The following is a 14,928-nucleotide window of genomic DNA, read 5'->3' on the forward strand; positions in this document are numbered from 1 at the left end:
TTACAACATCTTTTGTGACCGTGCGCTTTGAAGCAGGCAAGGCGGGGAGCTTTGAAAGACCTCGGGGCCCTTTTCTAGAGGGCGGGGCCGGGCGTGGGGCCGATGGTGTCTAAGGACGTCCCACACGGACGGTACTGGCAAGGAGCTGGGGGCGCTGGGCACCCGAGGTCAGCTCGCAAGGAAGGCCCTGGCCATACAGGGCTAGTGGCCGGTGTGAATGGGAGGCTGCTCACAGCACCCCCCGCCAGGAATTCCAGAATCTTCCTGCTGGTGGCAGACACAGGGCTCTGATGACTGGGCCTCCTCATCTTAGAGCCAAGGAGGCCCGGGCTGGGTGTGTCCAGGAAGGCGGGGGCTCTGTCCAAGGGAAATCCAGCCTCCTGTGCTCACGGGCTGTGGGGCCGGTGGTCACAGTCATCAGATGTGGACCCAGCATGGGGGGTGGGGGAGGGGAGGGAGCCACTGACCATGTCGGGGTTTGTGGGCCCAGGCGGCGGCTGATGGGCGTGAGGGGCTGGCAGAGCGCCCACAGGACCCCTGGGGTAGAGTCTCAGGTGCCAGGGTCAGGGGCAGCCGGTGAGGGAGGGACGGGCAGAGGGGTGCCGGCGGTCAGTGTGCGTGTGGGGGCGGTGGGTGAAGCTGGGGCTCGTCAGAGGCTCCGTTGGCACCGAGCGCGTGAGGTCCAGAAGGAGCTAGAAGGCAGACTAGAACGCAGGGTCGAGAGCTGTACCTGCACGCTGCGTGGTGGCAGTGCCCCTCGGGGTCAGCACTGCGGGGTGGCTTTGGGACGCGGGCTGCCTCCTGGCGCCTTCTGTTTGCTCGGGGGGACAGGCAGCCTGGGGGAGACCCAGAGATCAGCCAGGGAGGGTACTGCTCCCCCGGAGCCCCCCGGAACTGGAGTTCACCCACCCTGGCCGACTGCCTTCCGTGAGGTTAGCAGCAGCCCTGCCCCGGGGCCCGCTGGGCGCCGCCCGCCTTCCCTTGGCAGCACATCTGCCTCCCTGTCCTGCCCCCGGGCACTCCCGACCTTGACTCTTTGTTCCATCGAAGCCAGAACCCAAGGGCCTCCTGGCTAAGCCTGACTCTCTGAGCACCGGGAGCCCACCCACCCACGAGGGAGGCTGTTGGGGGCTCCAGGTGTGTCTGGCTGCCAAGTCCCTGAAAAGCCATCACCATGGCAAGGCGCTCGGGCAGCCTTCCAGGCACCGTGCGGGGGGCGGTCGGGACAGGCCCAGGGGAATTCCTTGCAGAGGGACGGCGGGAGGGGCCCGCCCAGCCCCGCAGGTGCCGGCCACCTCGCCAGGTGCCACGCAGGGTTTGGCCTGTTTGATGTGGGAGTTCCTTCTGTCTCTGATGAGTCCCTAATGCACTTAGGACCCAGGAGCCGCCGGACAGCAGGCCCGAGGTCCCTGCTCCCCCTGGCTAGGCCGGCGCAGCCGCGGCAGAGACACTCCCCACTCTGGCTTCGGAGCCAAGGGTGTGGGGGTTGGTCTTGTTCTGCGAGGGGCTCCAGCAGCCCTGCGTGGGGCGGAACAGGTCATTGATGGCCAATGGCTGTGGCCCCGGGGGGCCTCCTGGGGGTCTCGGCCACCCTGCGCCCAGATAAAACCCCGGATGCCGAGCTCAACTTAGGTTCCGGGTAAACCATGAATCACTTTAGTAAAGTCTGTCCCCAGCGGTGCACAGGACACATGGACTGAAAAACCCCTGCTTACCTGGAATTGGAAGTGCATGAGGCACCCCAGTCCTTGGTGTGTGGGGGCGCGGAGCAGGGGCAGGTGGCACCCTCACTCACGCACCGAGGGCTCCTCCCTGCCTTCTGCTGCCAGCCACCCCCTCGGCCGTCCGCCCTGCCCCGGGCACCTCCTCTGCCTGCGCTCCAGGAGCCTCCCACAGCCCCCCTCGGGTCCCCGTCTGTACGCGCCTCCGTGCTGGCCCTGAAGGCATGGGAGTAGGCTGAGGTCAGGCGGCTGGGAGCCGGAGGGAAGCCCTGGTGCCCCAGGGCGGGGGTGTTAAACCACCTGCTGGCCACATGTACTGCAAGGTGTGTGCGTGCCTGCGTGTGTACAGGTGTGTGTGGATGTGTGTGTGTGCACGTGTGGCTGTGTGGGTATAGTGTGTGTATGCAGGCACGTGTGGGTGCGTGCACACGTGTGCACGCAGGAGCACGCGGTGTGGGTGTGTACGCAGGTGCACGAGTGTGCACGCAGGTGTGTGCTGCGTGGGTACATATGTGTGTGCACGCGTGGGCATGCAGGCTCGTGCATTTGCACACGTGCGTCTCCCAGTGGTGTGGCTTCCCAGCGCGGGTCTGGAGGCAGCCTGTGGTCCGGTGGACTGACACTCCCGTTCGCGTCTGAGCACCCGCAGAACTGCCCGTGTGACTCTCCGCGCGGGTGTGGGTCCCCAGCTGGTGTCCTAGGGACCATGCTGACGGCTCCGTGGGCCGCAGGAGTCTGTGAGCCTGCTTGGAGGTGAGGTGACCCCAGGGGACCGAACCCGCGCCCCTCGTGGAGCCACAGACACGCTCATTCAGAAGGGCCTGAGCCCCGCTCCCGGCGCCCGCACCGAGTCAGTGGCCGCCAGGGGTCCGGGTCCCCTTGTCCTTGTCCTAGGGAGTCTTACCGTTTCAGCTGAAACTCCCTGTTTCCACTGCTCAGGACAGGCCCAGACCTGTTTCTGGAGCCATCGGACTAGGAGCCGGTTCGGGGACTGCGGTCGGAGGGGCCCCGGCAGGCAACGGCCCCCTCTGCTGGGCATGGAGAGAATGCCGCCTCGACCCGCGGAGTTTGGTCTTGGCCCTGTGGCTGGGTTGGACAGGGGACAAGCAGTCAGGCTGGGCCGCACATCTCGAATTTGCATGTGGGGACAGTGACACCCAAGCAGGTGACGGATGTGCCGGGGAGCTCACCTCCCTGGGGCTGTGCGTCCGCCCGCACACCCTCACCTTCCCATCCTTGTTTTCCATTCGATGACACGGAGGATGTTTTCCCTTGGACACTGAGCTCCCCTCGTCCCGGCTGTCACTGCCCCATTGTCCCCATGTCCTGTGGTCCAGGACGTGTCTTCTCCCGCTGCCTTCGAGCTTCTCAGCCTGTCTTCTGTGTCAGCTACCGGGACACGCTGTGTCCAGGCGCGGATCTCTTACTTACTCTGCGCTGGTCTCTGATCTTGGATCCGTGGTTGGCGTTTTTAATCCAGTCTGGAAACAGTTCAGCCCTCGTGCTTGTGAATGTTCTGTCTCCTTCTCTTGCCCTCTCATGGGTGCCAGACCACATCACATGGTCCCGCGGGACGTGGGCTCTGTCCGTGGGTCTTAGAACCTCTCTTCCCTCCGTGCACTTCCATCCAGGTGACTCCTGATGGTCTCCCTGTGGTTCCCCGATTGTCCCTTCTGGATGGCCCGGGAGCTGTCGCCCGTCCCGTGAGCATCCGAATCGAGACACGACATTTCCATTAGAGACGGCACCTCGGCTCCCGCGGTTTTCACGCCGCCGAACGTCCGCTTCCGCACTCGCTGCGTGCGCATTTCCCGACGGCTCTCCCCGGAGTCCTCGCGGACTCTGCATGGGCAGCGGCGGTGTTTGCGCTGTTGCTGTGTTTCCAATTGGTGTTTCTCTCGATTACGCATCGCTCTTGCCTTCTGCGTAAGCCCCCAGCCTCCCGACGGCTGCCCCTGAGTCCCTGGACGCCAGCCCCAGGGGTGAGCTCAGGAGTTGGACGAGAACCCGAGAGGTCGACGTGGCGACATTGGGGCTCTCCCTTCCGGGCTCCCTTCTCTCTCAGGTGTTCCCTTTCATTTCTAGCCACTCTGGAAGCTCAGACTCTCTCCTGGGGACCCCCCAGCCAGCCAGCCTGCTGCACCCACCATGTGCCGTGTCCGTGCGGCAGGGGGTGAGGGGTCCTCAGAGCGGGTGTCAGTCAAACACGCGCCGCGTGCACGGGATTCCCTTCGTTCCAGGGTCACGGCCCCTGCGGGGTGGGCCTGCCCTTGGCCCTGTCCGGAGCCTCCACATGAGGCGGGCTCAGCTGTCTTTGCGCCTGGTCAGCAGGGGACAGTGTGGTCTGCACAGAAGCTGGAAGTCCATTCATGCAAATGCCAGCTTCTGTGGCCCACGGGGACAGACGGGGTCAACAGAACCCCTCTGTGCTGACACGGGCACCGAGAGCCCGGCGGCGTCCACTCGCTGTGGCTTAGGCTCCCCGAGGGCTCTTCCATCCACCATAGACCTGCCACGGAGAGCCACGCTCGCCCTCTGCGGCTTGACCCCCACCATCTGCAGTCTTCCTATGGGGTTGCCCAAAGGGCCTCCCCTGCACGGACCCCTCGTCTCCCCAGGAAAATGCCCCCATTTATTTCGGCCCCCACCTCTCTCCTCAGGGCTCAGAGCTGCATCTGGGCTCCTCCGCTCCCATCCTTCCTTGTGCACCGGCACCCCCATAATCCCCGAGACGCTGGCCACAAACGGGGCAGACACATCCTCCTCGTGGGCCCCCATGCAAGTCAGCTCACGCAGCGTGAGCTCTGGGCAGAGGCTCCACAGCGCGCCATCCGTGTACCAGTCCTGCCCCGTTTCCCCGGGGCACACCTCACCCTCGGGGGTGATGAGGGATTTACGGAGGAACAGTATGCATGGGGGCCCAGGGGTGGGGCTGTTGATCGGACCCACAGAAGGCCTCAGGCCCGGGACAGCAAGTCGTGAGAAACACAATTGCCTAGAGGTTGCTTTGGAGGTCAGAGCTGGGACTGGAGGAAGCAGGGAGGGCTCCCTGGAGGAGGTGTTTTAGCGGCTGGAACTTGCAGGACGGGCAACATTGGGGCTGGGGGAGCGGGAGGCACGGAAGGCTTAGAAGCATTTGGCACAGATGCTCTCTCTGGGTGTGGGCGTGTTTGGGCATCACACACAGGACGGGGGTGGCGGCCGTGAGGCTGGGAAGTGAGCAAAGCCGGCCGGGGGAGGGCCGCCTGTCCGGCACCTGCCGCGCCGTGGGTGCCCGCGCCGTGTCTGGGGCCAGCCGGGACGCTGCAGGGGCCGCTCTCCTCTCCTCGCCCTGCCCAGACGTTCGGCGCCGCGGACTGGGAGGTTTTCCACATTGGAGAGAGGGTCTTCCTAGCGGTCGCCAACAGCCACAGCTACGACGTGGAGACGCGCGCGCGCCACGACTCCTACGTCATCAACTCGGTCATCTACGAGCTGAACGTCACCGCGCAGACCTTCGTCAAGTTCCAGGAGATTCCCACCTGCAGGTGCGCCCGGGCCGGGGGCGGGGGGCAGGGGCAGGGCCCGCGTCACTTACGTGATGACGCTGCCCTTGGGGGCAGCACGGTTGGAGCCAGGCACGCGGTGGCTCCCGGTGCGCAAGCGCGTCCCCGTCTGTGGGGCCGCGCCGTGGCCTCTCGGGGCTCCTCCCCGGGCAGCTGAGTGACTATGGGGCCCAAACTCTGACCTTGGCCCTACGGCTTTCCAACCGTGCACTTTGCTTGTTTGCCGCGGTTCCGTGATTTTTATTAAATTTGGAGATCGTGCAACCGTCACCGGGTGGTTTTAGGATACTTTCATCACCCCAAGAGGAAACCCCCTACCATCCAGCTGTCCCCCTCCCCAGTCCCGGCAGCCAGCCATCTACTTTCTCCACGGAGGTCCCGATCCTGGACGTCCGGTCCACGTGGAACCGCGTGGGAGGTCCCCGATGCCTGCCGCCCTCCCCGGACGTGGTCCCCAAGGTTCCTCTTTGTGTGGCGCGAGCCCAGATTCCATGTCTTTTCACAGCCCAGCGATGTTCCATCCTGCTCGTGGGTCCATCCTGGGGGCCCCGTCCACTGCCCTCTGAGGGACATTTGCCCAAATGCCCTGGCTCTGGAGAGTGGCAATATGCCTGCTCTGGGGGCCCGGCAGGGGCGCACGGCTAGACGGCTCACTTTCCACTGTACTCGAGCAAACCTGGCATCTGGTAGGAGCCGCGGTGCCCATGGCATGAGTCCACACCCTTCTCCCTGACCCGGCCGGAGGACAGGTGCCCACGGCGCCACACATCTGCCGCCCGTGGCCACGCCTCAGGGAGCACATCACGGGCCGAATCGCAGAATCATGACTGGCTGCAGCTCTGAGCCAGTGGACACGGACAGGCTGGCCTGGCTCCCAGCGCCCGGCTGAGTCCCACTGCTGCTTGCAGGGGGCTCGGCCTCCCCGTCTAAGAAGGATGCAGCCCGTGGGTTTGTAGTAAGAAATACAGCTTCCAAACATGGGAGGACGTTTCTCTGTCAGTCCCCGAACTGGTGTCAGGCAAGGAGCCCCAGACCAAATGGGTGATCTCATGGCCAGGGTCCTCAACCCCTGTCTCGGGGCGGGGGGCAGTCCTGCATGCCCCCCTGGAATGATCACAGGCTTGGGACCTTTTCTCTGGTTCCTTCCACCACTTTAAAGTGAAAGATCCGTCCCACATTCCAGCGCGGCACAGTGCAAGCGCACCGGCCACGGACGGATGAACAGATGAGCTCGCGGCCCCTCCACATAGTGCGGTATCATCCGGCTTAAAGGAGGGACGGTGACACAGGCCACTGCACACAGACCTGGGGGACACCATGCTCAGGGAGATGGGACGCCCCCAAAGCACAAACACAGTGTGACTCCAGCCATACGAGGCCCCCCTGGCACTCAAACCCTGAGGCGGAGAGTGGATGGGGCTGCCGGGGCTCGGGGAACCCGTTAGGGCTTAACAGGGATGGAGGTTGGGTTTGGGAATGTGAGAGTCCCGGAGATGGCCCCTGGTGATGGTTGCACGGTGTTGTTAACGTCCTCAGAACACTGAAAACGGTTAAGGTGACACAGTTTATGCTAGTTATAGTTTATAAATTTTAAAAGTGTTTTAAAAAGCAAACAGCTGGTTTGTACTTCCCCAGAACAGACCCAGATCACCGTGCGAGAAGACCGCTCCGGATCTCGAGGGGCACGGGGCCCCTGGGCTCCGGGATCAGGAGAGCCGGCTCAGAGCCTGTGCCCAGGTTCGCTCACGCCCGCCCCCCTGTCTCCGCAGCGCCCTGGACTGGGAGTTCTTCTCGGTGGGAGAAGACTACTTCCTGGTGGTGGCAAACTCCTTTGATGGAAACACCTTCTCCGTGAACAGTATTATTTACAGGTAAAGACCCTCCAAAGGCTGCCCCCTTCCTCCCCCCTGAGTCCACCTGGGGGCTGGGGGCTCACCTTTCTTGCAGGGCAGGTGGCCCGTGGGTCACGCCGACGCTCACACCTCGGGCTTCTGACCGGAGCTACAGCCTTCCGACACCGTCGTGGGAGAGCTCATGGTGTTTTACGCTGTGACCACTCCGTGCGGGACGGTGGCAGGATTCCCCTTCACCCCGTCGGCACGGGTTTGCGTGTTCTCACACGGTGTGGGGCCTCAGCATTCGGTTCGCTCTCGGCGGCTTTCAAGTTTTGTGAGCACAACCCCTGGGATCCTTTCCCTTCCGTTTCCAGCTGCGTGTCAGGATTTAACCGTCGTGTCTAGACGTGCGACCGAATTATCATCTCAGGTCTGCTAGTTTTTCTTAAGAAGAATCTCGTGGAGTTTCTTGGGGTATCATTACACCCGGGAGTACAAGCAGCTTTGCCCCCTGATTTCTAATGTTTGTTCTCCTCACTGGTCTGCCGAAGTAGCTAGAAATCCCAGAACAGTCTCAACCAGGGGCACCACGGCCACAGTTCTGTGTCGCTGTCTGATGGGAATGGTCCGAGTGTCCCGGGTGGTTCTGATGTGGCCCGTCGTGGCCCGGACCCTCCTGCCGGCCTGGCTCTTCTCCGCCCACCTGCCGACGTAATGATTCAGGGAGGATCTCCGGGCCTTCCTGCGGCGGGCGAGCGCCCCTGATCGGTGTTGTGCCGCGGCTCGGGATGCCGCCGACTTCCCAGCGCACAGGCCTGACTTTAAGCGTTTGCGTCCACGATAGCGCACGAGTGGGCCTGACGCTTCTCGTGGGGACTTACCTTTACCCCATCTGATCTGGAGCATAGCTCGGTAAACACACAGGCCGAGCTCTCCACCTCCACTCGCGGGCTGGGGTAGTTCACACAGTAGGATCTGACCGTTCTCCCTGCGGCCGGCCTAAATCCCGCAGTAAGGCCGCCTGGGCCTGGCTCTTTTCAGGGGTGTCTCTCGAGCACCTTCCCTGATTTCTCCCGCAGTGACTGTGCAACCCGTCTTTTCACCTTCTCTCCAGACAGTCGGGTCATCTGTATCTTGCTAGAAAAATCACTGATTTTTGTTAGACTTTCTAACTTATTGAAAGTAGAATTTCCAAGAGGACAAATGAGTTTTAGAATTCATGTGGAAGAATAGATTTTCGAAGGCGGCCCAGAAAATTCTGAAAAAAGGAGACTCGTGAAGGAGTGTCCTGCAGTGTGGAGACGGCCTGCCGGAGGTAAGCCCGCGGGGGGGCTCACAGCCCAGAGGACAGCCAGCCGCTTACAGTCACGTGACGTGACGAGTGTCGTGTTCCTCATCCACGGGACAAGAACGCGTGACGTGTTACGTAACAAAGCAGTTGTAGGTCGTTTCCTGTCCGTCTGGAGGAGGGCGAAGCCGTAGTCTGCTTCATGTCGTGGAGAGAAACAAGCTTCACGGGGATTAAACATCCAAATGTAAAAACTTAAACAACAGAAACGTGGGCGGGAGGCCAAGACGACTTCGACCGCGCGGGTGCTCGGGAGGCCGTGGGGGCCTCCGCACACGAGGCCGCCGGGGCGACTCCGAACCTTCGGGGTTTCTGTGGAAGAAGCATCGCGTTCAGAATCAAAGAGAAGTTGATAAAAGACCGTGTTAATTTGGATCAGGGACAAGGACATGCGCAGGAATGACGGGAAGAAAATGCAGAGCGCGTGTGAGCAGGAAGGGCTGGCGGGCGGCGCACGGGGCCGTGGGGACAGGAGCCGCCCAGCCTCCCCGCAGAGTCACCCGCACGAGTGTCCAGATGGAAACCCTCCCGCGCTTGGCCCCAGCGCCCTGCCCTGGGGACTCCACCCCCTGCAGATCCCTCGGGGGGCACAGCCCAGAACCGCTGACTCTGCGGGTGGCCTGATGGACGGGGTCGGGGATCGGGGCCGGGTCGCCCTGCGCTGTGCCAGGAACTGCTACCTCCTTTGAAAACAGAGGGACTCCACGCCTGTGTGGTGACAGGCATGCGTGGGGGGCGCGCTCACTGTCCACACCAGCCCCAGGAGGAGGGGGAGGTCCCAGCTCAGCTCCAACAACCAACCTTCTGGCACGGCCAGGATCCCGTCCACATCCCCCGCCCACAGGGGTTGTCTGCGGGCACTCTGGGCTGGCAGGACCCAGGCTGGACGTGAGAAGCTACGGGGTCTTGGACAGGGTAGGGGGCCCCTTCCGGGCCTCAGTTTCCCTCCCGTAGGCACAGGCAGATTGCACAGCCCAGGGACACCCAGGGGGTGGACGGACAGGTGCAGGCCTAGAGGCCTGGAGAGGGCAACGCTGCGCTTCCCTGGCCCACCTGCAGGGGGAGGCTGACGCTGTGTCTCCCGCAGGTGGCAGGGCTACGAGGGCTTCGTGGCCGTGCACAGCCTCCCGACCTTCGGCTGCAGGGACTGGGAGGCGTTCCGCACGGCGGCCGGCTCCTACCTCGTCTACTCCAGCGCCAAGGAACCGCGCTCCCGCGTCCTGAAGCTGAGGACGGGCTGACGGCCCCTGCACCCCTCGGAGGCCCGGGGAAGCTCGTGGTCCCTGTCCCCAGCCCACACGTGGACGGCCGCCCGCCCCCTGCCCTGGGCACCGCGGCGTCAGACCGGACGGCTGGCAGGCGGGTCTTGGAAGCCCCGGGCTGCCCTGCAAGGCGGCGCGTCCCGCGGGGATTTCTCTTTGAGAGGAAAGTTCCCACCAGACGTTACCTCAGCGCCCGCGGGGCCCCGTCCGTGGCCCTGGCCAGCCCTGGCGGAGCGGGCTCCGTGCGGATGTTGTTTTCTACCAACTATTTATCGTGTCCTATCTACACAGAAATATATTTATGGTGCTTCTACCCAAAGCGTGGCAGTGTCTGCATGTGTCCAGGGGGACAGCTCTTCGTGGACAGGTCACGGGGGCAGGACGTGCCCGCCACTGCAGGGGCATGTGACCCTGAGGCTCTAGTCGCCCGGCTGGAGGGCACCTGTCCTCCACAGGGAGCTGGTGCCTCTGGCCTCAGCTTCCCCAGGAAGGCAGTGGGGGTAGGTTGAGGCAAGGAACGGCCAGGGGTGCGGGTCAGTTGTCCCACCCATGGGGGACAGGGCCCGTCCCTGGGGCCCGTGTGTCTGTGCACACCGGCCGGTTCCCTGGTCACCACGGCTGGCCTCGTGGGCATGCAGGCTGGACCTGGAGTGCCACCTCGGGGCCAGCGCTCACTCAGCTGCCCCCATGTCTGATGCCCCAGCCCTACAGCCGGCAGGGCCTCCTGCTCTGGGAACCTGGGGGAGGAGGGGAGGCACCATCACCACCAGGCAGGACTCCTGGATGGAAATCAGTGCTGCTTGCCAGAAGCTCTGCCAGGGAGCCCCGCGGAGTCCAGGGAGTCCCCACACGGCCAGGAGACCAGGGGTGCGGTCGAGGCCAGGCCTGCTCCATTACCCACGACCACCAACCCTGGGAGAGTGAAGGCCTGGGGGGGACACGGAGCCGGGCTGCTCAGGGGCCCACACTCGGTTAAATGCTTCGTCGCTTCCGTCTTGAAATTCTCAGTGATCTTTGCCGAAGATCCCAGAGCAAGGCGCACGGTGCCGCTCCAGCCAGCCGGAGTCTGGCTCCCGGGACCACATCCGTGTGAGCACCGAGGGCGCTTCCCCACTCCCAGGAAGGAAAGCGGGGTCTGCGGCATCTCAGGCTGGGCCAGACGGGGATTGCAAGAGACCTGGGCCCTCCTCATTTCCAGAAGCTGGGATTTTTCTAGAGCCCTCTTTGGGCCCATACGTGGCCACGTGCCTCCGAGAGGGCTGAGGCTGACCCCGGACAGCACGTCCCTCCCAGGGAGAACAGCAGGGGCGGGGGGTGGGGGTGTCCTGGGGCCCCGGGGTGTCTGGGCCACGTGGCCGTAGTGATGGCCATGGGTCCGCAGGTCCGGGGCAGCGGGCTGAGGGCACCACCTGAAAGGACAGGACCCAGTTACACGAGAACCACAGACAAACCACAGTCTGCGCACGTCCCCAGTACTGCCCAGAGCACGCACTAGAGCACGTCTGTGCTTTGCGTGACGTTCAGATCGCGCCGGGTGTCTGGCTTCGGTCGCTCCCTCTGTCTGCGCCCCGCGGAGCGGTGGTGGCGGACAAGCCCCTCTTAGGGTCTGCTGGGGGCGGCTCTGATTTTTCTGAGATTTGACACAAGGAAGAAAGTCAGAGGCGACGGTGGGCCGGGGCAGCCACCCTGCAATGATTCTGTGTGTCGACTCAGAGGGTGTTTCGGGGTGACGTTAACCCCACTCAGAGGACCCGGGGTAAAGCAGACGGCTGTCCGCAAAGCAGCCCCCCCCCCCAGTTAGGGGGAGGCAGGGTTGGAAGGACAGAGCAGGCTTCCCGAGAAGAGGGATTCCCCAGACGGGAGCTGCGCCTCCGGCCCTGCCCTGCATCCCCCAGGCCAGCGTCCCTCACAGCCTCCGAGACCCTCTGCGCCTAGTCCTTGTGCCAAGGCCCTTGTCCCTCCCGCCCCGTCCCATCGGGGCCGATGTTCTGCAGAGCCCCAGCAGCACAGTGGGCTGACGGACAAAGCGCTCAGGAGCCAGGACGTCTCGGGTTTGGTTCCACGACCAAGTCACCCAGCCTCAGTTTACCCGTGGGGGAAGAGCCTGCTGGCGCCGCCCCACGCAACATCTCTCTCCCTGGAGAGACCCGGACAGACGTGAGCCAGCTTCCTCTCGGCCCAGCGGGTGTCGCTGTGGCGTGGGGCACGCCGGGGGGTGGGGGCCGGGGCCGGGGGGCGGCCCCCCCCAGGGAGGAAGGCGGCCGGGGACGCGGCAGCACACGCAGCGGGAGGGACCGCATCCCCTCCCGGGGCTTTGCCAGCAAACAGCGCCGCCGCGTCCTTGGCCCAGTATCTGATCGCTGTTCTCCTGCGTGGAGTCCAGATTTGTTTAAGTTACGAACGCAAACAAGAGGGGAAACGGGCAGAACATTAAAATATTTACATCTTCTCCAGTGAGCGCCCTGGTTTCTGTCCAGTTGATGAACGTTTGCCGGGCGGCGGGCGGCTCCACGCGACTCTGCGTGTGACCGTGGGGCCACGTGCTTGTCACGCGGGCAGCCGCGCTGTTTCCTCTGGGCGGCGTTCCGGGGTCTGCCGGGCGGACATCGTCTGTGAACCCGTGGGATTCTCTCCAAGGGTCTTCACTGAGATAAAGAAGGTCGTGTCTTGAAGTCGGGATTTCCCAGAGAAATACTGTCCGTGGCAGCTTCTCCAGGTCCTGCTCGGGCCCAGGCTCCCCCCGGAACAAGGCTCAGCACGACCCGTCCCATCGGTCTGGCCAGGAGGGGACTCCGCCTCTCTCACAGTCTGGCAGGTCGGGAAGCGGAGGACTGCGGGCCGAGTGCCTCGTCCACCTCGGTCGTCGCTCCCAGCGTGATGGGCTCCTCTTCAGACGTCTCCTGACCTCACCACCACCAACACGGACCCCGGCGTCTGCCACACACGCACAGACACACACACACGCACACCCTCCTATAAACACACCCGCTCATGCACGCCCATGCACATGCATGCACACGCCTCCCACACCCATACACGTGCACACAAGTGCACACCTTGAACACACACTTACACGCATACCTACAGACACATGCACACCTCCCATATACACACTCGCTCAGGCATGCCCGCGCACACATGTACACACCACCTTCACACATACATGTGCACACCTTGCACACACCCACACACGTGCACACGTATACACACTCTCACATGTGCACAAGTACACATGCCCCACACCTGTGCACACACAGACACACACAGGTGTGCACACATCTTCCGGTCCCTCCTAGCCAAGGGCTATGTCTTGGGCAGGCCCCGGGGCTGGTTCAGCTCAGTGCCGGCTGACGGCCTGGGTGGCGATGGCTGTCTGCTCGCACCGAGTGCCCACTATGTGTCCGCTGTCCTGCTGGGCCTGGGGACACTCACATGACCACACAGTCCAGCCACCACTAAATTCTCCAGGAGTTAAAACCCAGATTCCTCAGGGTGAGCCTCAAGGCCCCACAGAACCCCGCCGTCTCCTCCTCTCCTCTGGCCCCACACCTGGTCCCGCAGGCTGCCTCCGCCTCCCTGCCCCCGGGTCATTCACCTGCTCCCCTCCAGGCTGGCATTCTCCCGTCCTTCGTCTCAGCTTTCCTCACCCGGCCCCTGCGAGAGGACCTCCCCGACTCAGGTCAACAGAAGCCCCCACCCCAACCTCCACTGCACCCAGGACACCGTCTCTCTTACCTGCTCGCACTTTACCACACAAAACAAAGAAATTCGGAACTCGCATGTTTGCTCCTTCGTGTCTAGCTCTGCCTATGGATATATGGGACCCATTCACTACGGGCTCCGAGCGGCCCCCGTGGCACAGGCTCCCTGGGTGCTCCTGGCCCTCTGCCCCCAGCTGGAGACTCGTCCGTGTCGTGACATCTCTGTTCTTACTGCTGACTTTATTTTACTTCGTTGAAGACTTTATCTATTTATTTGAGGGAGAGAGTGCACAGAAAGAGAGGGAGAGGGAGAAGCAGGCTCCCCGCCGAGCAGGGAGCCCGATGCGGGACTCGATCCCAGGACCCCGGGTTCATGACCGGAGCCGAAGGCCGACGCCTCACCGGCTGAGCCCCTCAGGCGCCCTCTTACTGCTGATTTTACTGCTCATTTTTGTTCCTTTATTCCCTCCTCTGACAAATCCGTCACGTGTGCATCTGTTCTCCTACCGCCGGCCTCTGGGTGGTTTCCCGTCCGGGGCTGCGGCAGACGCCGCGGAGCCCCGTGTGTGGCGCGTGGGGTCGCTTCTGGAACCGCGTACCCAGGGGCAGAGCTTCCTCGCCAGCCGCGCTCCAACGTCCAGCCCGTTTTCAAGTCTTTCGTTCCCGTGATAACAGAGAGAAAGCGCTCAGCCTGGCGGCCAGCGGGGACTCCCGTGTCCCCGTGTGTCCCCGGAGCCCATGATGTCTGCCCTTTGCCCGGGAAAAAACACGAGAGGGGCGGGAGGAACCCGGTAGAAACAGGGAGAGAATTTCACAAGCTCGGTCGGCCCGTAAGTGCGTGCAAGGGCCCAAGCCCAGCTTGTCGGCTTCGGCTCCAGGAGGGAGGACAGCAGAGTGCCAGAAAGACAGGCACTGCCTGCCCCGTCCACGGAACAGCGGGCTGGCCCCATGGTGACCTCCTGCGGCCACTGTCACAAACGGTCAGACACTAGTGGCCTAAAGCAACGAGAATGTATTATCTTACAGCTCTGGGGCTCAGAGGGCCCAGCCGGGTCTGACTAGGCCAAGGTCAAGGGGTGGGCGGCGGCGTCACTCCTCTGGGGGCCCCAGGGAGACCCCTTCCTGTCTCCTCCAGCTTCTAGAAGCCGCCCGCTTTCCTCATGTGGGGGCTCCTCCTCCGCCTTCATGGCCAGCAGCGGGGGGCTCGCCGCCGTCTGCCTGGATCACTTTCTTCTGCCGCCCCCTTCCACCTGCAACAATCACGAGGCCCATCTGGACGACAGAGGATAGTGTCCCTTTCCCAAGGCCCCTGGCCAGCAACCCGAACCCCACCTTGCTGTGGGACCTAACATAGTGACCGGTTCTGGGGATTCAAAGATGGGGGCATCTCTGAGGGCCCAGCACTTCCTGGGGCTTTGACCCCCTCTCCACTTCCACGGCACGAACAGCTGAGACCCCTCTGCCTGGGTCCCAGACCCCGGTGTGTCCCCCGAGAGGGCTCCCGTGAGGGTGAGGG

At 63.4% G+C, this 14,928-nt stretch overlaps 1 protein-coding gene across 1 annotated transcript in view; it reads left to right on the top strand.

The window, feature by feature from the left end:
• TSPEAR (thrombospondin type laminin G domain and EAR repeats) overlaps positions 1-9,690 on the top strand; it is a gene marked incomplete at both ends in the record, with an annotated part of 162,195 nt that extends 152,505 nt beyond the window's left edge. The window contains 3 exons of the mRNA XM_080797667.1: positions 5,061-5,248; positions 7,036-7,137; positions 9,537-9,690. Of these exons, the coding sequence (XP_080653793.1) occupies positions 5,061-5,248; positions 7,036-7,137; positions 9,537-9,690 (444 nt within the window). The remainder of the gene's footprint in view (positions 1-5,060; positions 5,249-7,035; positions 7,138-9,536) is intronic.
• Positions 9,691-14,928: the final 5,238 nt, after the last annotated feature.

The sequence above is a fragment of the Martes martes genome, assembly GCF_963455335.1.
Source record: "Martes martes genome assembly, chromosome: 1".
Taxonomy (NCBI): Eukaryota; Metazoa; Chordata; class Mammalia; order Carnivora; family Mustelidae; genus Martes; species Martes martes.